Here is an 18,649-nt window from a genome sequence, read left to right on the forward strand (position 1 = left end):
TCCCAATTGCGTAGTTCAACGCGCATGCTGTTGATCACTGGATTGTCTGGTCCAGACTCGCTTATTTACAGACCGCCACCATATAGCTGAATATTGCTGAGTGCGGCGTAGAACTAAACTCACTCACTCAGTCCGACTATATCATGAAGTGTTTTTTGAACCAGTATCAAAATAGATGTCCGCGAGTGAGCGTATCCTGCTCCAGTGGTGGAACCCGTCATATACAAATGCTAAGGCCAGGCCAGTTGTTCAGTCAATATATCCGCTCCCAAGACATCATGTGATTGATCTGTTTGAATATATATGCCAGACCTGCAATTAACAGTTCACTCTGTCGGTCAGAAGATCCGGGTTAGAATATTGATCTTCAGTAACCTATGCCTGTCATAAGAGGCGACTAACGGGATCGGGTGGTCATCGTAGCTGACTTGGTTGACACATGTCATCGGTTCCTAATTGCGCAGGTCGATGCTCATGCTGTTGATCACTGGATTGTCTGGTCCAGACTCGATTATTTACAGACCGCCGCCACATAGCTGGAATATTACTGGCGTTTAGTAGCTAGTGTTGCCCCGAATCGTTCCTCATACAACTGATAATGTAATCAAGTGTCTGTCAGAATGTCTGCATACGGGAGCATGTCCTACTTGGTTTTTGAAGAATACAAGCTTCGTTAGGCGTTGCATACCCGAACCTGACGGGGCCACCCTCTCGATATCTGTTGATGTTGGAGATACAGCTTAAGGGCTATGTGGACCAACATAACATATATTTCCTCGTAACAAACCAATCGAACTTGATAGGAATTACGAGGTATTACATCGTAAAAATAATAATATAAAGTAGACGCATTTATAATAAATATTCATTTGGATTTACGTATAATTTGAAAATTGATGGGAAAACAAAAATAAATATGAATCACTTTTGTTTCATGATATGGACTGAAACCTTTTAAAACTTTTTTAAAAACGCTTTTTCTGAAAGATGAAATAGTTGTTCAATACAACAGAAGATCAACACAGAATGTCCACTTATTTAATAGAACTAAATCTGTTTAAGGTATTTGAGAGCCTACATATATAAGAATTAAATCGTATTTTCCAGATGACAAGACAAATCCTAAAACGGAGCCATACATGATTTTGGAACTCAAAACTGTTGCCATCAATTTCAAGTACAGTACTTCTAAGATTTTGTCTTATGATGTTATTGCCAAGGCATTTTATTATATAGGGTCTCCAAATTGCAATGGTTACATTTAGAAGAGACTGTCTTATCAATGATACTCCTGTAGGCATTAAGCCAACAGTGTCCAAGTTGGGTTCATCATCACGCATTTCTTTCAACGGGGAATTTTATCACGAAATTTTAAAAAATGGTCTTAGTCTGTACATATGTCGGCCAGCAGTGCCAGATCCCTCTTTAGTTGCCAACTCTTTGAAATAGATTTCAATGAAACAGTTTACAAGTCTTTAGGGTTGGGTCGAAAATCTTATAAAACAACGTAGATGCTGCTGAGGCCATTACCGCCCGACCCAAAAATTCCACCCGATTTTATAAAAACAAATTACACTAGAGAAAATGCAACTTTGAACAGTGCTTGAAGTTTTCACACTTCTAAGTTTTGATTTTCAATCGGAGAAAAGGTGTAAATTTCCACAGAAATGAAGGTTTTTTTACGGAAGCGTAGTAGGGCCACGGTGAAAAATAATTCTGGTCTTACTATCTCCTACGTAGGACTTACTATCTCCTACGTAGGACTTACTATCTCCTACGTAGGACATAATATCTCCTACGTAGGACTTAGTATCTCCTACGTAGGACTTAGTATCTCCTATGTAGGACTTACTATCTCCTACGTAGGACTGACTATATCCTACGTAGGACTTACTATCTCCTACGTAGTACTTTATATCTCCTGTAGGAAATGATCGATATACGTTTATATACGTTTATATATTTGGGAAACATAATGTATGGAAAATGAATATTGACACCATTCAACACCCAACTGAAACGAGTGAGTGATTAGGGCAATACATATTATCAAGGGCTGAATAGACCCCTCGGGCACAGAGGGCTTATATGAGAAACATTAGAGACATTATTCGGCTGAACTTTTTATTTCACCATTACCATCATTTGGATAAACATACTGCCATATTGAAGATCACGCTGCCCAACATGTCTTGCAACAAACGTCAAACAGAGCTTCTGAGGTGAGACGTCTTCATAATCGACCATTCGACCTTTTATTACAACGGTTTTAACCATGATACAACATGTTTAAGGGCAGCGTTACATTACTGTTATCAGTAAATACATCATCAACAATTCACAGCAGTGAACCATTACAATGATCCCCAGACAACTTTCTAAACCTGAAACCTGTAACCATATAAAAAAAATAAATAATCACTGTTGTGAGAGTTCATGTATTTTCAGTCACCTCCTCCACATCCCCCACCACACCCACCACCTCCTCCACACCCACCACCACAGCCACCACCTCCTCCACATCCACCGCCACCTCCACATCCACCACCCCACACGATGAACTGCCGACATAGTCACTCCCACCGACGTAGTCCATCCCTCCCCCACAGTAATCATTCGCTCCTGAATCTCCACCATCATCATAGCTCTCGCTACAGTCGGCCATAAAACTATCCATCCCCATCGTACAGGGGTCATCAAAGTCGTCATCACAGCCAGCATCAAACAGATCCACGTCAAATGACTCTGTTGCTGATTCGTCATCGTCTTCTTCTTCTTCTTCTTCATCGCCACTCTCGTTGTAAGCACGCTGTCCACTTTTCTTTGCAATTTTCTTGAACAATGCAGTTCTTGTTTTTCTGTCGTCTCTGTAGGAAGTCACTAAATAATGGTTAGATGGACATTCCTGAAGGACACCAGCCGCCATCAGGAAGGGGACATTCTCACAAGGAGCTGCAGAAACACCACGATCTAGCTTCCTGCCATAGTTCGGGGACAATCCAGTTTTCCATGCTTTCGACCTTGGCTGACAGAGAACATGCAGGACACTGACGGACAAAGCCAGGGCAACTTGCTCAGCAGCCACGTGGTGTTTGTCCAGGAAATTGATACTTCTTGTGCTGCACTCAATACCGTCAAGTTTAAAGGTGAACCTCCCGTCAAGGTACTGCGTCATATGCTTCTTTGTCAAGGTTTTTGTTGAGAACTTGTAGAAGTTGATATCAAGATATCCACAAAGTACCTGGGTTCTCTTCAGAGTCCTCGAATACCCTACAGATTGGAAATAAATATCATGGCATAACTGAAGTGTTGTTCCATAGTATCAAATTCAGGTAATATGGTAGGTACACCTGCAGAATACCGGATACCTACCAACCATATTCTTTGTTAGCACGCGCACTTCCTATTATAGGGAAGCACGAGCTATATTATTCGAAACAATAAGCGAGCATTAAAATGAAAAATAGACATTGAAATCGGATTGATTGAGACGACTTCCGGTTAGTAAAACTAACCAACAATTTTTAAAATGAAAGGTAAGTTATCACAAATAAAAAATATATGCGCCTTTGAAAAAACCGGACCTACGGAATTCTGGGAGTTGGAGCGAATGAGCGCGGGAAATTTCTGAAAGGTAAGTGTTCAGTGATTGGTCAGTTTGTGTCTACGTCATAGCCTAGTAACGGCCGTATTTGGAAGTCTACAACTACTACTCGGCGTTCAGAAGGTGCGATTGTGGGATGTATTCAAGTTATCGGAAGACAAAGTAGAACTTCATCGATTTTTAAGAAACAAGGGACTTTTTGGAAACTGGGACGGGAAAACATGCGGTAAATGTTGTATTGGGAAATTTTATTTGTGTAAAGATAAAAGCTACAGCAAAGACAATTTGTGTTGGAAATGTAGCAAGAAATCGTGCGGCAAAAAACTGTCTATTCGCCACAATTCGTGGTTTGAAAACAGCAAATTAGATTGTGGCAAAATGTTATTGCTCACATATTGTTGGATTTTTAAGTTGTCTCAAGATTTTGTACGTCGGGAACTAGACATTTCGTCTTGCAACACTTCTGTAGACTGGTACCACTTCTGTCGCGAAGTTTGTGTTGTTGTGGCAGATTCTGACAGTGATAGGATCGGTGGGGAGGGAAGAATAGTGGAAATTGACGAATCAACGTTTGGAAAAAGAAAATTTAATCGAGGAAAAAGGGTTGACGGTCAGTGGGTTTTCGGGGGAATCGATCGGGAATCCAAAGACTGTTTTTTTGCATGTGTGGACAAGCGTGACTCTGAGACACTAATTCCGATAATAAGGAAATACATCAAACCAGGCACCACAATAATAAGCGATTGTTGGAAAGCCTATGACTGCTTGAAGCATGAAGACTTTCTCCACTTGAAAGTGAATCACTCGATCTGTTTCAAGGACCCCGAGACGGGAGCACACACTAACACCATTGAGTCCTCTTGGGGTGCTTTGAAAAGATCTCTTCCACGATCAGGCACTACTAAGGGGTTGTATTCTTCATATTTTGAAGAATTTTGTGTAAGAAGGAAGTACTTAAGTAACAGGGAGGACATGTTTATAGCTTTCTTGGAGCTTATCAGTCGTGTATATAAACCCCATGACAGAGATGATGAAATTGTGCATGTGAGACGCCCCTTCGCTCCCCTGCAACCCGATGCTGACGACAGTGCTGACGATTTCGTTCTGTGAAGGTAAGCATCATATCTAATGCTGACGACAGTGCTGACGATTTCGTTCTGTAAGGTAAGCATCATATCTAATGTCTAATCTAACCCTAAACCTAAACCCTAATCTAACCCTAAACCCTAACCCTAAACCCTAAACCCTAATGTCGAGTATGCAACATAAAGAAAACGCCGTTACTAAGGAACTCAGTTGCGCACATTTTGTGCGCAGTTCTAAAATAAGCTTTCAAAGATGGCGGAAGGTATCCGGTATTCTGTAGTCTTGCCATATGGTACACCCGGCCTTATCACCCACAGTGCATATCTTGACTGTGTAGAACATCAGTGCATGCCACCCTCCATTAGACAAGGGGGAAAATGTTCTTGCAATTGGTCAGTGGGCATGTCGACTGTATGGGTCAAGCGGTTGGGTAAACCTTGTTTCTTTTAGTAACATGATACATTCTGTGGCTAGTTCCATACAAATTAATGGATAACAAGTGACATGAAAAACTCAAGGAAATGGAAATGGGAACTACAGTAACAATTAAAAAGACTACATAACTGACATACTTGAAATTGGGATGGATCTTGTAGCGGGAACCCAGTTGCCGGTAACCGAACCCCAATCTCCTCTACTGTTTTTGATCAACATCGCTCGTTGTCCTAACTTTGGGATTTATAGTCGGCAAGTCCTGAAATAGAACACATCGGAACAGATTCTGTCAAAGAACGCTGCAATATCTGCACGCATCGCCAATCTTTATAACCAACTCGCATCCGATTATCTTAATATAATGTTCAGATGACCTTGGAGCCATAATCGTATGTATGTGTTCCTTTTAGGTGCGTCAGAATTCGCAATGATTGTGATGTTTCTAGACCGGTCAGCACCATACCAGTGCCTGTGTTTTTTGGAACATGTTTAATGTCTACAAAATAATGATGTCTCCCTTATTCAGAAATTAGTTAAATCAGCTGTTATCGTTGGTCCCCATACGGTCCCTGATAAATTGTTTTGCAATACTAAAGTTAGGATATATACTTTTATTATCCTCCATTACGGAGAGCTCGTACAATGAGAATGATAAGATTACAACAAAATACAATGGGAATTATAGGATGACATCAGAAATAGAGAGTGTTTGTTCGTTACAAACAGTTAGTTTTTCATGCAAACTTTGTGAGCAGCGGGAGATACCTCGTATAAAAAGACATCTTTTCCCTTTTCGCTAATTTTGGTGGTTAACAAAAACTCTTCTACGTGAATTCCGATTATATCATTAGCGTGTTTCGATTCATTACAAACCAGTGATGACACAAGCTGGGCATATCTTTTTCCAACCGATGGCCCTCGTCACAAACTTATGGAAAGTCAAACAAATTGTTCACGAGAACAAAAACCACGGTTACACCTGTTCAGGCTAGCTGACTTGGTTGCCACACGTCATCACATTCCACTTGCGTAGATAGATGATCATGATGGGCATCAGTAGATTGTCTGGTCCAGACTAGATCTTTTACACCCCGCCGTCATATAGCTGGCAATTGTGTAGCTTTAAACAACAAACAAACTAACAAAGGTTAACTTACGGAAGATGAATCGATTGCTTCTGGTGAAGGAAGTTGGTCTGCACCGATGAGATAAGCAAACGTGACCAGTCTTTCCTGGTGGTACACAAAAAACTGATGACATCATCAGATCCGTGGAGTGAACAACTTTGCATGTAAAAACTGTGTTCTTTTCCGCATCGTTAAGTCTGGAACGGGTAAAGAAAATAATAATAATAATAATGTGTCCATTTATATAGCGCCAAACTCCACACTAGGTATGCTCATAGCGCTAACAATCAAAGCACAGCACATTATTATCCCAGATAACCCAAGCTGCCTGTTAAGCGCTAGAAGGTTATAGTCATATGACTTTTTTCCACCGGGTATCCATTTTCCTGCTGGGTGAACAGAGACAATTTTGAACAAACTCACTTGCCTAAGGTGAGACCACATGTGTCACATGTGCTTCGTTGTGGGGCAGGACTCAAGTCCTAGAAACTCTCAGGAGTCAAGCTGCCAAACACGGTCACCCATCCAAGGACTCTCCGGGCTCGACGCTGCTTAACTTCACCGATTTGTGACCTGAGCTTTGAGCACAGGACCACGCACCACCACTGTCTACATTTTATGTATAGAATGAAAGGATTGAAAGAAACCCCACTGCGACTGAAGAATACAACACAACGGTATCAGCATTATGTTTACGTGACTGATTTAAATGTTAAGTTTACGTAGGCAGACTGTCAGGGGGTGTTTCCACAATAATGACCGAGATAAGCCAGGAACTCATACATAGGAACACCCTTCAAAGGCTCGAGTGAGTTTGGTTTAAAGGCGCTTTCAACAGTATTAAATCACGGTGAGTAAGCTTAGTTAGAAAAAGGTTAAGTGTCAATACCAACTTTGGTTAAAAGCACAGGAGTGACGCTGTCAAACCTTGTACCATACTCGAGGAGGAACGGGATTCGAACCCGTAAAGCAAACTGCAGGATTAACGTCCTGTCGACAAGAACCACTTACTTGTGTGTTGCCATGTGGAATCTTTCTGGAACACCTTTTACTGGATGTGGCAGTGGTACAGGACCCCATGCTTCCTCTCTCGGTGACAGTATGCCGTCCTTATACGGCTTCCAAGGTCCGTAATGCAATTCTAAAGTTGCCTTGGGCCGACACATCTCTCCTTTACACGTCAATATGATGGGCGATGGGTCCAGTGTTCTCTCAGCAGAAACTGAATATGTACAACCTTCAGGGGTCTCAATTAATGACAGGCAGTCAAGTGTTGCCTCTCCCAACACTACTTCCTTTTTGAAGATACCATACCCTGATTTTCCGATTAACTTAAAGTGGATTAAATCGCATTTGTTGGTGAACATCTTCCCTTGGAAAAGATTAGTCCTCTTCCAAGTCATGGTATCTTTGTCAGTCCAGGTCTTTGTGCTGTATGTTTCCTTACTCAGCACCACCTCTTCGTCTCGTAAAACGACCACCTCTAACTTTGCTGAACGAGCCCATGTTGGAAGTCTATCTATTTGAAGGGACGTGAGCTTCACAAGAACTTCTACCACACCTAAAGTCTTTGTTTCTCCCTCTGTCAGCCGATACAATTGTCCCTTTCGGTCTTCACCTCTGTACATAGCACCAGGGTAGGAAAAGCTGTCATCAAAAGCATTTTTCCAAAGGGAGGCTGTCAACTTCGTGGCATTGGTAAGCTTGGAGTTTTGTGATCTGTCGTTGACGCTGTCATCATGACTCAGGACCTTACCGAGGATTCTCTTAGTATCAGACAGATAGGCGACCGGGTCCAGCTGATGGGTGTGCCAGACCAGATCAATATCAAAGGTGGGAGCAAGGAAGGATTCGGGGTTGCTTTTCAGGAGGAACAGAAACTGTGTATATCTCCTCACGCCATTTTGCAGGTAGGTTTCGTTCCTGTAATGAGGTAAGGATACCTGATAGAAAAACTGCTTCTGCCTTGCTGAGGCTGAGACAATATCATAGCTTAGACTAGACTCAAGGTCACTTCCTACAGCTATTCCTTCAGTCCCTGCAAGGAAGGGTGTTTCCGGATACTCCTTTTCCCATAGTTTCTGTGACTCGAGCACGTACTTCTGCCTTTCATCAGCATCAAACAGTTTGTGTGGAACCAAAACACCGACCATGGACAAGCAGTCTTTCTGATATGACACTGGGGACAACATATGACAGTGCCAGACCCACTCAATGTCCAAAGGGGCCGCCAGGAGTTCATGGATGTGTTTGGATGCTAGAGGCAGCCAGTATCGTTGGTAACGGTCTATTGCTCTCATTAGAACGGGGCCTTCATAAAGATGGCCGTGACTGTCCACTTGTTCCAGAAAGTTGAGATGGTTCTGGATGGCTGTTATGGCAACATCTACATCCATGGCATCAACGGATTCCACTGGGGAAGGAAACATGACAGTTAGTCATCTAATACTTTGGAGGGCTTCGGATGTAAAAAAATAATTTGTTCGAGACAACAGTGAGGTTGTGCATAATGATATTTAAAATAATTACACTAAAAAATTTCATATGAATATTAAAATTCGTACTTAAAGTAAGCACGTAGACATTGAAGTTCAAACTATAAACATGGATATGAACACTAAAATTCATCAAATGGATTCTGAAAATATAATCATACAAATCAAGGTCTTACGGCGTTTCTGGGGATATTTTACGCCACGTCGGAAGTTTGGGATTTTACCGCACCATTGAACAATATTTTTAGCAAAGCATGTGTCATGCTGATGTTGGAGAAAACTGATACAGGTCTTGGATTTTTACTACTCTGGTGAAACCCACGACCATATGGGACAGGAAAGCCTAGAAACATAGTCCGGGCGAATATGATCCGAAACCACAATCACAGGTTAAAATGTCAGTGAACTACATGTTCCTTCTTGCTGGTGAGTAAGTTTAGTTTTACGCCGCTTTTAGCAATATTCCAGCAATATCACATCGGGAGACACCAGAAATGGGCTTCACACATTGTACCCATGTGGGGAATCGAACCCCGCGTGACGAGCGAACGTCTTAACCACTAGGCTACCCCACCGCCATCTTGTTGGTGATCGTTGGCTACACCTACTCCTCGCGACATTATGTAGGAGAGGGCAGTACGTGAAATACTTACTGCTCAGCGTGATGAGTGATACACGTTGTATTGGTTCACGCCAGGTCCTACAGGTCCTAGATGATGTCTTCTTTCAGGCAGTCAACAAACTGGGAATAAAACAGGTATCCTACATCATCACCATCATCACCATCATCACCATCATCATCCTCGTCATCCTCACCATCATCATCATCATCATCCTCGTCATCATCATCATCATCCTCGTCATCATCATCATCATCGTAATCATCATCATCATCATCATCGTCGTCGTCGTCGTGTCATTGTCTTTAAATGATATGTATGTATGTATGTATGTATGTATTTGTGTATGTGTGCATATGCATGCACGTAAGCATTTGTGTATGTATGTGTGTGTGTGTGGATGAAACCACGTAATCATTTGTGTATGTGTGTGTGTGTGTTTGTGTGCGGATGCATGGATGTATATATAGTGAATTAAAATGTTGGTGACAAGAATTCATACCTGTACACAAATATATAAAATAAATAGATAAAATATATACTTTTGTTCAGCCCCACGTGTAGCTAAAAAGTAGTAATAGTGAAGATGGCGAAAAGGATGGCAATAATCACCTACACCAGCAATAGTCAAGCCGGCCAAACAGGCCCAGGATCTCCTCGTGGTATTTACTAACAACACTTGAATATCAGATTAACTTAGAACTATAGTCTGTTTGTAATACAAACCAATAATAGTGATTTGAACTATGATCGTTTGTTAAACAACTTTGTCCTAAGTTGAATAAAATTCTAATATTTTAATGTTCAATTGGCAAGGTAAAATCATGAGGATTCGCAATCTTAATTTCACTTTATGTGATTTACCTTTTTATTTAAAGTGAAATTCATCGGTACGTTTTCACTGCAAACAGACTAAACCATACCTGCATATTCACGTAATTCCGGCAATAGACTGGGCGGATAAAGAGGGGTTGGAGAATTCATTACTATGGAACTAGTCTTAAGTAACTTTAATACCTGATGTAATATAATTTAAATGTTTTGTGATTTACTTGACTAAATAACATACCAGCACGATATATAAATCTCAGTGCTAGCACATACTCCCGACAGCGTACCTTCAGCCCAACTCCCTACACGGTTCAGTTGCCAAATATACTTACAAGTTGAACTCCCGATGACCTTTGATCAATGCAGTCACAGTACTGTCTGTTACAGGACCCTGCTCGTGTGTACAAGCGATGAAACGTCACAGAAGGGCGTCTATTTGTTTCATAGTGGGATCTGCGATGAACAGTCAATATCTGTTCACGAGATACGGTGTAATGAATGCGGTATATCTTCTCCGGTCTGCTGCGCTCTTCTCACATTCCTCGCATCGCCAACTGCGTCTCAATTACAGGTTAATCAGATCACATTTGCGTTATGTAAATTGGCTAGGTCACGTCGACATGGCGAGTGCAGTGTTAGTGCATAACGAACATATCATATACACCACTATGTCTTTAGTATGCGGGCGGGTTGTCTCCGCTTCACGAGGGTTGCCATGTCAATAGCGATGTTGAAATGGGTCAGTCGAGTACAGTAAACAGGTAAAGGGAGGTAATCCTTACCTTGCCTTGTTAGATTTTCTACACCGCGACTGTTCGCCTGCGATTGAACATCGTTGGAGACATCGTTCTAGTCTGCGGGATCGTCGTGATTGTGGTTGTGTGTCTCTTTGAAAAGATCATTTGTTGGTAAATGTTGGTAAAAATAACTCGTACCTCGATATATTGGGCGACTTTTAAAAAGTTATACGGGTTATTTTTGAGACTGATTGTGAAACTTTGTCAATTTGGAAAATCATGTCAGTGGAACAAATCAGCCGACTAGACCGGCAATAGGTAATGATACGTTATTACTTTTTGGGTCGAATAACTGATTGTGAATAAGGATATTCACATTTTCAGAACATGGTAGGATGTATGTCTGTGCAAATGTACACCTGTGTTCATTGAATCAATTTCACAAATGGTCAAATAATCAAATTTAACACCAGTGGTTGCACTTTTCAGTTAACACTGAAAACAGACTAAGTATACTTTCTTTCGCCCCTCAGTATATTTCTCCCATATATTAGTGAACAGCCGTTCGACTGCAGCTGAGTTCTGAACTATCACCCTACGGACTCATACTGGGACTTGTCAAGGCGATATCATGTAACAAGTAAGATTAACCCGAGAAGACTGTTATTATTGGGTAATACAGTCAGGTATAGAGTATCACAGCCATTGTTTCACCAATGTGATGAAATGTGAGCAATGACACAACATATTAACAGCAGTGTTTTCGTGACAATAGTTAACCGCGTGTACGTACACCCAGATAAGCGGGTGGTACCAAGCGAGCATCGAAAAATCGGAATGAGGGCCGCAGTGCCACCGGAAATCGTTAGTTCAGTAGCGTGTATTTGGTACAGTATTGACACAGATATTTTCTAACAGATTCCATTTTGCATATACCATCATGCTACTTAATGTGATACTGCATAAATAAAAACAATCCATTCAATAAATTATTCAGTCAGCAAATATTCTGAATGAAGAAGGATGCTGTTACTATATGTTCGACTATCCTGTTCACGCATGCAGCTGACGCTATGGTGTCTGATGCAAATAAGGGGTTGATATATCGACTTGGTACAACCCTCCATGACAACGTGGCCAGCTTTCACAATCCTCGCTTTAGTTGAATTGAATATATTTAATGTATATTTATTGTACGCGACATTCAGAATATGAGGGCAGAATATGATCCAATATTTACTGATCCGACTGATACCTACGAAGTGAAGGTGGCTCACATTTAACGCGGGACCAGACGAGCAGGGGTAATTTGATATGTATGTCTTCTATACACAAATCCACAATGCATTCCATACGTGAATCCACAATACATGCCATTTCAGCTACTCGTGTATTCGTCAGTACAAGGGTGGAAGTGGGCGTTGACCTGTCGTCTGCTGTTACAAAGTAAACTATGCTTTGCTGGTAGAAGGGAATGACATATCGTGTGTCAGTACAAAAGTGGTTGTACCTGTTGTGTGTTTGTACAAGTGTGTATTTCATCTGCATGTACAAACGTGAGCGATCTGCTGGTGCATGGTGGGCGTGTATTTGTCGTCTGCCATCTTAAGAGTATCACACTGTTTTGATTAACCTTGAATCATGGTGAGCTAAGGGACTACTTACTAACAACATCGGCAAGTTTGCATAAGAAATCCATTTGACGCCAGACGGGTAACTTCGGTGGTGAAACGTTATTGGGGGAGGAGAAGACGTCGTATTGAAGGCCTACCGTGGTATGTATATTTCTCCATATACGTGTAAGTTATTATGTGAAGGGTACAGCGTCACCTAGCGGCATGTGATGTCAACATTATTGCAGCTCTCTGACTGTGGTCTGTTAAACATTGAGTCCGGGAGAGACTCACATCGATCTACGCAAGAGGCAGGGACATGCATCAAACCACGGCCGAAAACCTGACCACTGATCCTGTTTGTCATCTCTTACGACATATATGGAAGGCTGAAAATCTATTTTATGACGAACCTTCTAAATATGATACTTTTGACATGTAAAGGAATAATTTTATTTGAAGGCGAAGGCATAAAGCAGTCCTCCTGACTTTCATCTCTCAGCTTGTAGGCATCTTTTTATCTGCAGTATGTACTTAGCTTATATCTTACAGTAAGGTAATCAGTTTAAAAGTCACAATTTTATGGGGTGGGGCTGATTCACCAGCCGCATAAGGCAGCTTATGTTTGCATAACAACATGAGCCAAAGAGTCATCAGGGTGCTAGGCCGGTGTGCATGTGACGTCACTGACAGGTTGTCTATATCAAAGCTCCTATTTCACGGCTTATTTCACAACAGACGCTCGCGGTTGTAATTTGTTTCTTTGTTGTTCAACGCCGCACTCAACAATATTCATTTTCTATGGCGGCTTACATTGAAAGCTAGGGCTGTGAGATAACAACATACCGATATTCTACGGACAATTTCTTGACACGTAAACGAGGCAGTTCATTTGCGTCACCGTCAAGCCATAAACATGCACTACTGTGGTTAAACGACACCGCAAACCCTGGCTGACTTATTGGCGAATTGGAATATACTGGCGTAAAACTAAGCTTCATTATATTCTTATTCATAGGTACATCACCATGGTGACTGTAGGGGTGGAAGTGCAGTCTGTTCTCAACCATCTTGCCTTCCTGGAGGAAGTAGACAAACAACAAGAGATGATCGAAGGGTCTTCTCTGCAAGGGGCAATCGAGCGGTACAGTCGTTACTGGCTGCCTCTAGCGTCCAAACATCCAGAGGAAGTTTTAGCAGCACCTTTGGACATTGAATGGGTATGGCACTGCCATATGCTGGTTCCACTAACATATCAAGAAGACTGTATTTCCAGGGTAGGTCAAGTTGTTCCTCACAAACACCTAGATCCAACAGAAAGAAAGGAGATCATGGCTAAAACACAAGACTTATGGGATAAAGCATATCCTGGAGTACCGTTCCTTACTCAACCAATGTCCACTAATGCCGGACCGGCTGGTCATCATATTTCAAGAGTCACTTCTGATATCGTTTCCACCTCTGCCAAACACAGGCAGTTCTATTACCAAGTTTCTCTCCCACATTATAGAGACAAACAATTCATCTTGAAAAGTTTTGAAAGATATAAGAAATTTATTCACCTTCAGAAAATGAATCCAAGCGCTGTCCTTGCCCCTGCAGTCGACATTGATCTCATTTGGCAAACTCATCTTCTGGACCCTTTGGATTATAGAGTTGATACTGAAAGGATTCTGGGGCACCTCCTCGATTATGACATCAGTATATATGCCACACGAGACATGACAGAAGTTTCAAATGCTGAGAAACTTACAAGAACATTATGGGAGAAGGAGTTTGTTCTGGAGAAACTCGATGCCACTGGTGCGGTGTACAGAGGGGATCCGGCGAAAACACAGTTTACACAGTTAACCGATGAAGAGACAGCCAGTATGTCCTACACATCAGCAACAATTCGTATATCAACTTTGAAATTAAACTGTATTCCAAAACGGGCAAGAGCAGTTGAACTGGACTTTTCATCCTATTATTCAATGGACAGCTATCATTCCAAGGAATGGTCCAATAAGAATGCAATGGAATGGACGGATCCTGATCTGGCAACGGAAGACGTGAGTCTTAAGCACTGTCGGCTGACATTCAGCCTGACTGGAATTCAAGGGAAAAGCTTTTTGAAGAAGGAATTTAAATTTCGTATCGGGAATGGGGTGTTTGACACCTCCAAATACATCCACGCAATGACAGGAAACTCCACTTCATTTGAGGAGACGGTGCCGCTCCTTCCCTCACCTGTACAGTTACTTATCGCAGGGACAATGTCAAATCCACGCAAAGATGTCATAGCTTTTAAACTTGAACGGGAACTTTTTAAACCAGTAGAACATCCAAACGACGAGAGGGAGGAAATCTGGGGTCCAGTTCCACTGCCTGTACCAAAAGTGGCAGATGCTCATGAAACATGCTATATGGCCACACACACGTACGTACTTTGCACAACGCTCCAGACTTATCGCATTATCCAAAAGCACTTGAATCATAGAGGAGGGGGTGGGGGTGTTGCGGGGGGGTGTGTGAGAGAGGAGGTAGGGGTGGGTATGTTGTGTGTGTGTGTTCCACACCATATTCGAGTTTTAAAATGTGGTAAAAGTCAACTGCCTGTGTCATTCCTGGCATTTCTAGAGATCTCATATGAAGCCAACACACTCACTCACACATTCATCGTACGAAACTCGCAGCGTAATGTTATATGTATGACGTATCATATGTTGGAGGTTTGTCACTGGGGAAATAATTTGGGTTTCTTTTGGCATCTGAAAATAGCTTGTATCTTTGCTGATCTTTGTAAATGTCTCTTCAGAGTAGCCTTTATCAGCGGAGAACCAGTGTTTACGTGCAAGGTAATCCACTCAACTGATGTGATGATGTCAGCAGTTTATGTGTACTATCGGGAGAAATTGGTGACGTGTGCACATCTGATTGGTCCAGACCAACTGCCACATCCAGACCAGGTTCGAACGGACAGTGTAAGTACCTAATGATCCATGAAACAAAGTGACTTACATGTGTCTCACTGATAACGCCACGGTCTCCTCTTATGATGCGACAGCCTCCGTGGTGTAGTGGTTAGAGCGTCGCCCGGAGAGCGGACGGTCGCGGGTTCGATCCCCGACCGCATCATACCAAAAGACGTTAAAATATGGTACTTGTTGGTCCCTGCCTGGCACTCGGCATTAATGGGTACATCAAGGACTGGTTGGCTCGGAGTCAGTATAATGTGTCTGAGTGGGGTATTCATGCTTCACTGCGGCATGGTTTCTCAGTGGACTAGCATTATAAAACTAGCTTCAGTCTGGGCTAGTACAATCAGCTGCACATACACACGCATGCACGTCGTCATATGAGCGAAATATTCTCAAGCCCGACGTTAACCCAGTTTCACCTCACCTCACCTATTATGATGCACATCATTTCTGTTTCGTCTCTAGGCCGAGAAGATACCTTGCTTGAACCCTCAATCAGGTGAGCGGGCTGTGCTGATCAAGAACAATAGGGGTGACTGGGGGATAGTCACTGGCAGCTGGACAGGAGTAGATGAAAGAGCTCTCTCTGCTTCGAAAGGTAGGAACCATATTGTCCTTAAGGCAGCCATTAGATTTACTCACTCACTCAGGAACTTACTCATTAACTCATTTCCTCACTCACTTTCCCTGTTGTCACTCTCTCAAACAATTAAACAAGTAACTTTGAACAACTGTCCTGACTATCTTTGTTTTCTTAATAGGAGAGAAAAGACGTCGACGTAGACGTAATGCTGTGCCAACGAGCCCGGGAAAACTGACGTATCGCTGGTACAACATTCCGAAAAAACGTTTGTCATTTCACCAACTTGACTACAAATCAGGTCTGATGTTGAGGATGGGCGATGTCGTATACGATGACGGCCATGTGATGCTGTACGACGGTGATGAAGTAGCTGAACATCTCGCCCTGGTGCTCTCCGTCGGGCTCCTCGTCGCAATGTGCCAGCCGAGACAGAGGGTTTGGGATCCGGTCTGGAAAGAGGTCTTTACAACTCTTCTTGGGGAAGAAACGCCTTTAGTAGGAGCAGCGGGGGCTACTCAACCATGTGCCTCAAACTTTTACATCGTCAACACGCACAAGAAGAACAGAGCCTCGAGGGACGAGGCTCCGAGACAATACCCGCAGAGGAGCAGGAGAGACAGCAATGAGGATAGGTACTTGGATGAGTATGAACACCCGTACATAATGGGCATAGATTCATGCGCGAAGGACTGCTGTGGGATGTATGAGTTAGACGGGGATGTGTACCAAGATGAGAAAGACTATGACGGTGGTGGTTGTGGTGGTGGTAGTGATGGTGGTGGTGGTGGGTTCAGTGGGTATAGCCATCATGGTAGAGGTGGGAGTGATAGTGGATCTATTGGCGGTGATTCTTGTGGTGGGGGATATTATGGAGGCGGAGGCGGAGACGGCTCTTGTGGGGGTGGAGGTGGAGCTCTTGTGGGGGGGCGGAGGTGGCTCTTGTGGGGGTGGCGGAGGTGGCTCTTGTGGGGGTGGAGGTGGGGCTCTTGTGGGGGTGGAGGGATGACTGATACTACATTGCTTGTTTTGGTTCTCAAAAGGAGTGAGTGAGAAAGTTTAGTTTTACCCCGCACACAGCAATATTCCAGCTATATGGTGGCGGTCTGTAAATAATTGAGTCTTGACCAGACAATCCAGTGATCAACAGCATGAACATCGATCTACGCAATCGGGAACCGATGACATGTGTCAACCAAGTCAGCGAGCCTGACCACCCAATCCCATTAGTCGCCTCTTACCACAAGCATGGGTTACTGAAGGTTCATTCTAACCCGGACCTTCACGGGTCGATTGGAAAAAGGAACATGTATTCTTAGATTTGAGACAAAGTTAAGCTGCACCAAACTGTAAACGTTTATTAACTCAGCTTCTCTAGGGATTTGATCAGCCGGGAAAAGGTAAGCCCCAGTCATTCCTTCCATGTACAAATCACAAATATGTACAAGTGCCATTGACCACATTATGATCAGTTGTTGGTGCTGCCAGATTCTCGACGACCCGTTGGTCAAAACGTGTCGCGTATCCTCCAGGATGTGGCATGGGGGAGGTCATGATATTTAATGTGAAGAAACTGGAGAACACTAACACTTCAGTCACATTACTGACCCGTGACTTTGCATTTATTGGATTTCAATACTTATGTGTCAAAACCACTTTGGTCAGAGGATAAATACACGACTGTTGGAACACCAGGCACCAAACTGTATGATTTTATAGTATGGTTGGCGATTTTATACTTAGCTTGTCTAGGCGATGTTTAATTATATTCTTGGTGTATATAGATGTAGCAATGGGAATAAATTGCCTTACCCCAACCCGACGGGAGTCCGGAAAATGAAACAATATTTACAAACTTTTAGAACTTTAGCATTCTTATGTACGAATGCTGTTTGCTGACTTTTCTTCAGCTTTTAATACCAGCCAGCCTCATGAGATGCAATATGTCAGTCAACGCATTTGTTATAAAATGGATAGTATCTTTTCTTGTACATAGACCCCGGTATGTAACTGTTAATAACACCCAATCAGCAACAACATTCATATCCACTGGTGCTCCGCAAGGTTGCGTTCTTTCTCCCCGACTTATTTATTTTACATATATGACTGTGTCAAAAGGTTTTCACAATGTTTTACTGTAAATTTGCAGGTGACGTCGCCGCTATGAAATTACAAAAATTCTTGAATGGTGGAAAATCAATTTTTTAAATTAGATGTTAAGAAAACAAAAGATACGGTTTTTGATTTACGGAAAAAAGTGAGCTGTTGCCAATTGCCATTGATAACGAAACCATCAATAGAGTTGAGGAATTTAAGTGATAGATTCTAAGCTCACCTGGAACAACAATACTGATAACAGATACAAGAAAGGACTAAAGCGGCCATAGTTTTTACGTCGTCATCGTTATTTTAAGATTGACACAACCATATTGTCGTTATTCTACAAGTCTTTTATTCAAAGTACAAGTATTTTAGTTTTCAGTGTTCATTGCTGGTATGGGGGTCTGTCTGTTCAAAATCGATGTTAGCCTTCTAAGATTCAGAGCTATCTCATTCAAACT

At 42.4% G+C, this 18,649-nt stretch overlaps 2 protein-coding genes across 2 annotated transcripts; one reads left to right on the forward strand and one right to left on the reverse strand.

Annotated features, from left to right (window-relative positions):
- Positions 1-1,861: 1,861 nt before the first annotated feature.
- On the reverse strand, positions 1,862-10,891 carry LOC124267450. The gene is given in 9 exon segments (XM_046702372.1): positions 1,862-2,540; positions 2,543-3,270; positions 5,263-5,353; positions 5,355-5,384; positions 6,283-6,372; positions 6,374-6,449; positions 7,264-8,665; positions 9,401-9,489; positions 10,531-10,891. Coding segments are annotated over 8 exon segments (2,514 nt in total). The 5' UTR covers positions 9,402-9,489; positions 10,531-10,891; the 3' UTR covers positions 1,862-2,444.
- A 1,497-nt stretch (positions 10,892-12,388) lies between these two features.
- Positions 12,389-17,644, forward strand: LOC124267451. Its single transcript, XM_046702373.1, has 6 exons — positions 12,389-12,710; positions 13,567-14,967; positions 15,346-15,511; positions 15,974-16,106; positions 16,270-16,998; positions 17,577-17,644. Exons 2-6 carry the CDS (start codon positions 13,577-13,579, stop codon positions 17,642-17,644), a joined length of 2,487 nt encoding a protein of 828 aa, XP_046558329.1. The 5' UTR covers positions 12,389-12,710; positions 13,567-13,576.
- Positions 17,645-18,649: the final 1,005 nt, after the last annotated feature.

This window comes from Haliotis rubra, unplaced genomic scaffold (genome assembly GCF_003918875.1).
Source record: "Haliotis rubra isolate DU_JTF1 unplaced genomic scaffold, ASM391887v1 Scf131, whole genome shotgun sequence".
Classification (NCBI taxonomy): Eukaryota; Metazoa; Mollusca; class Gastropoda; order Lepetellida; family Haliotidae; genus Haliotis; species Haliotis rubra.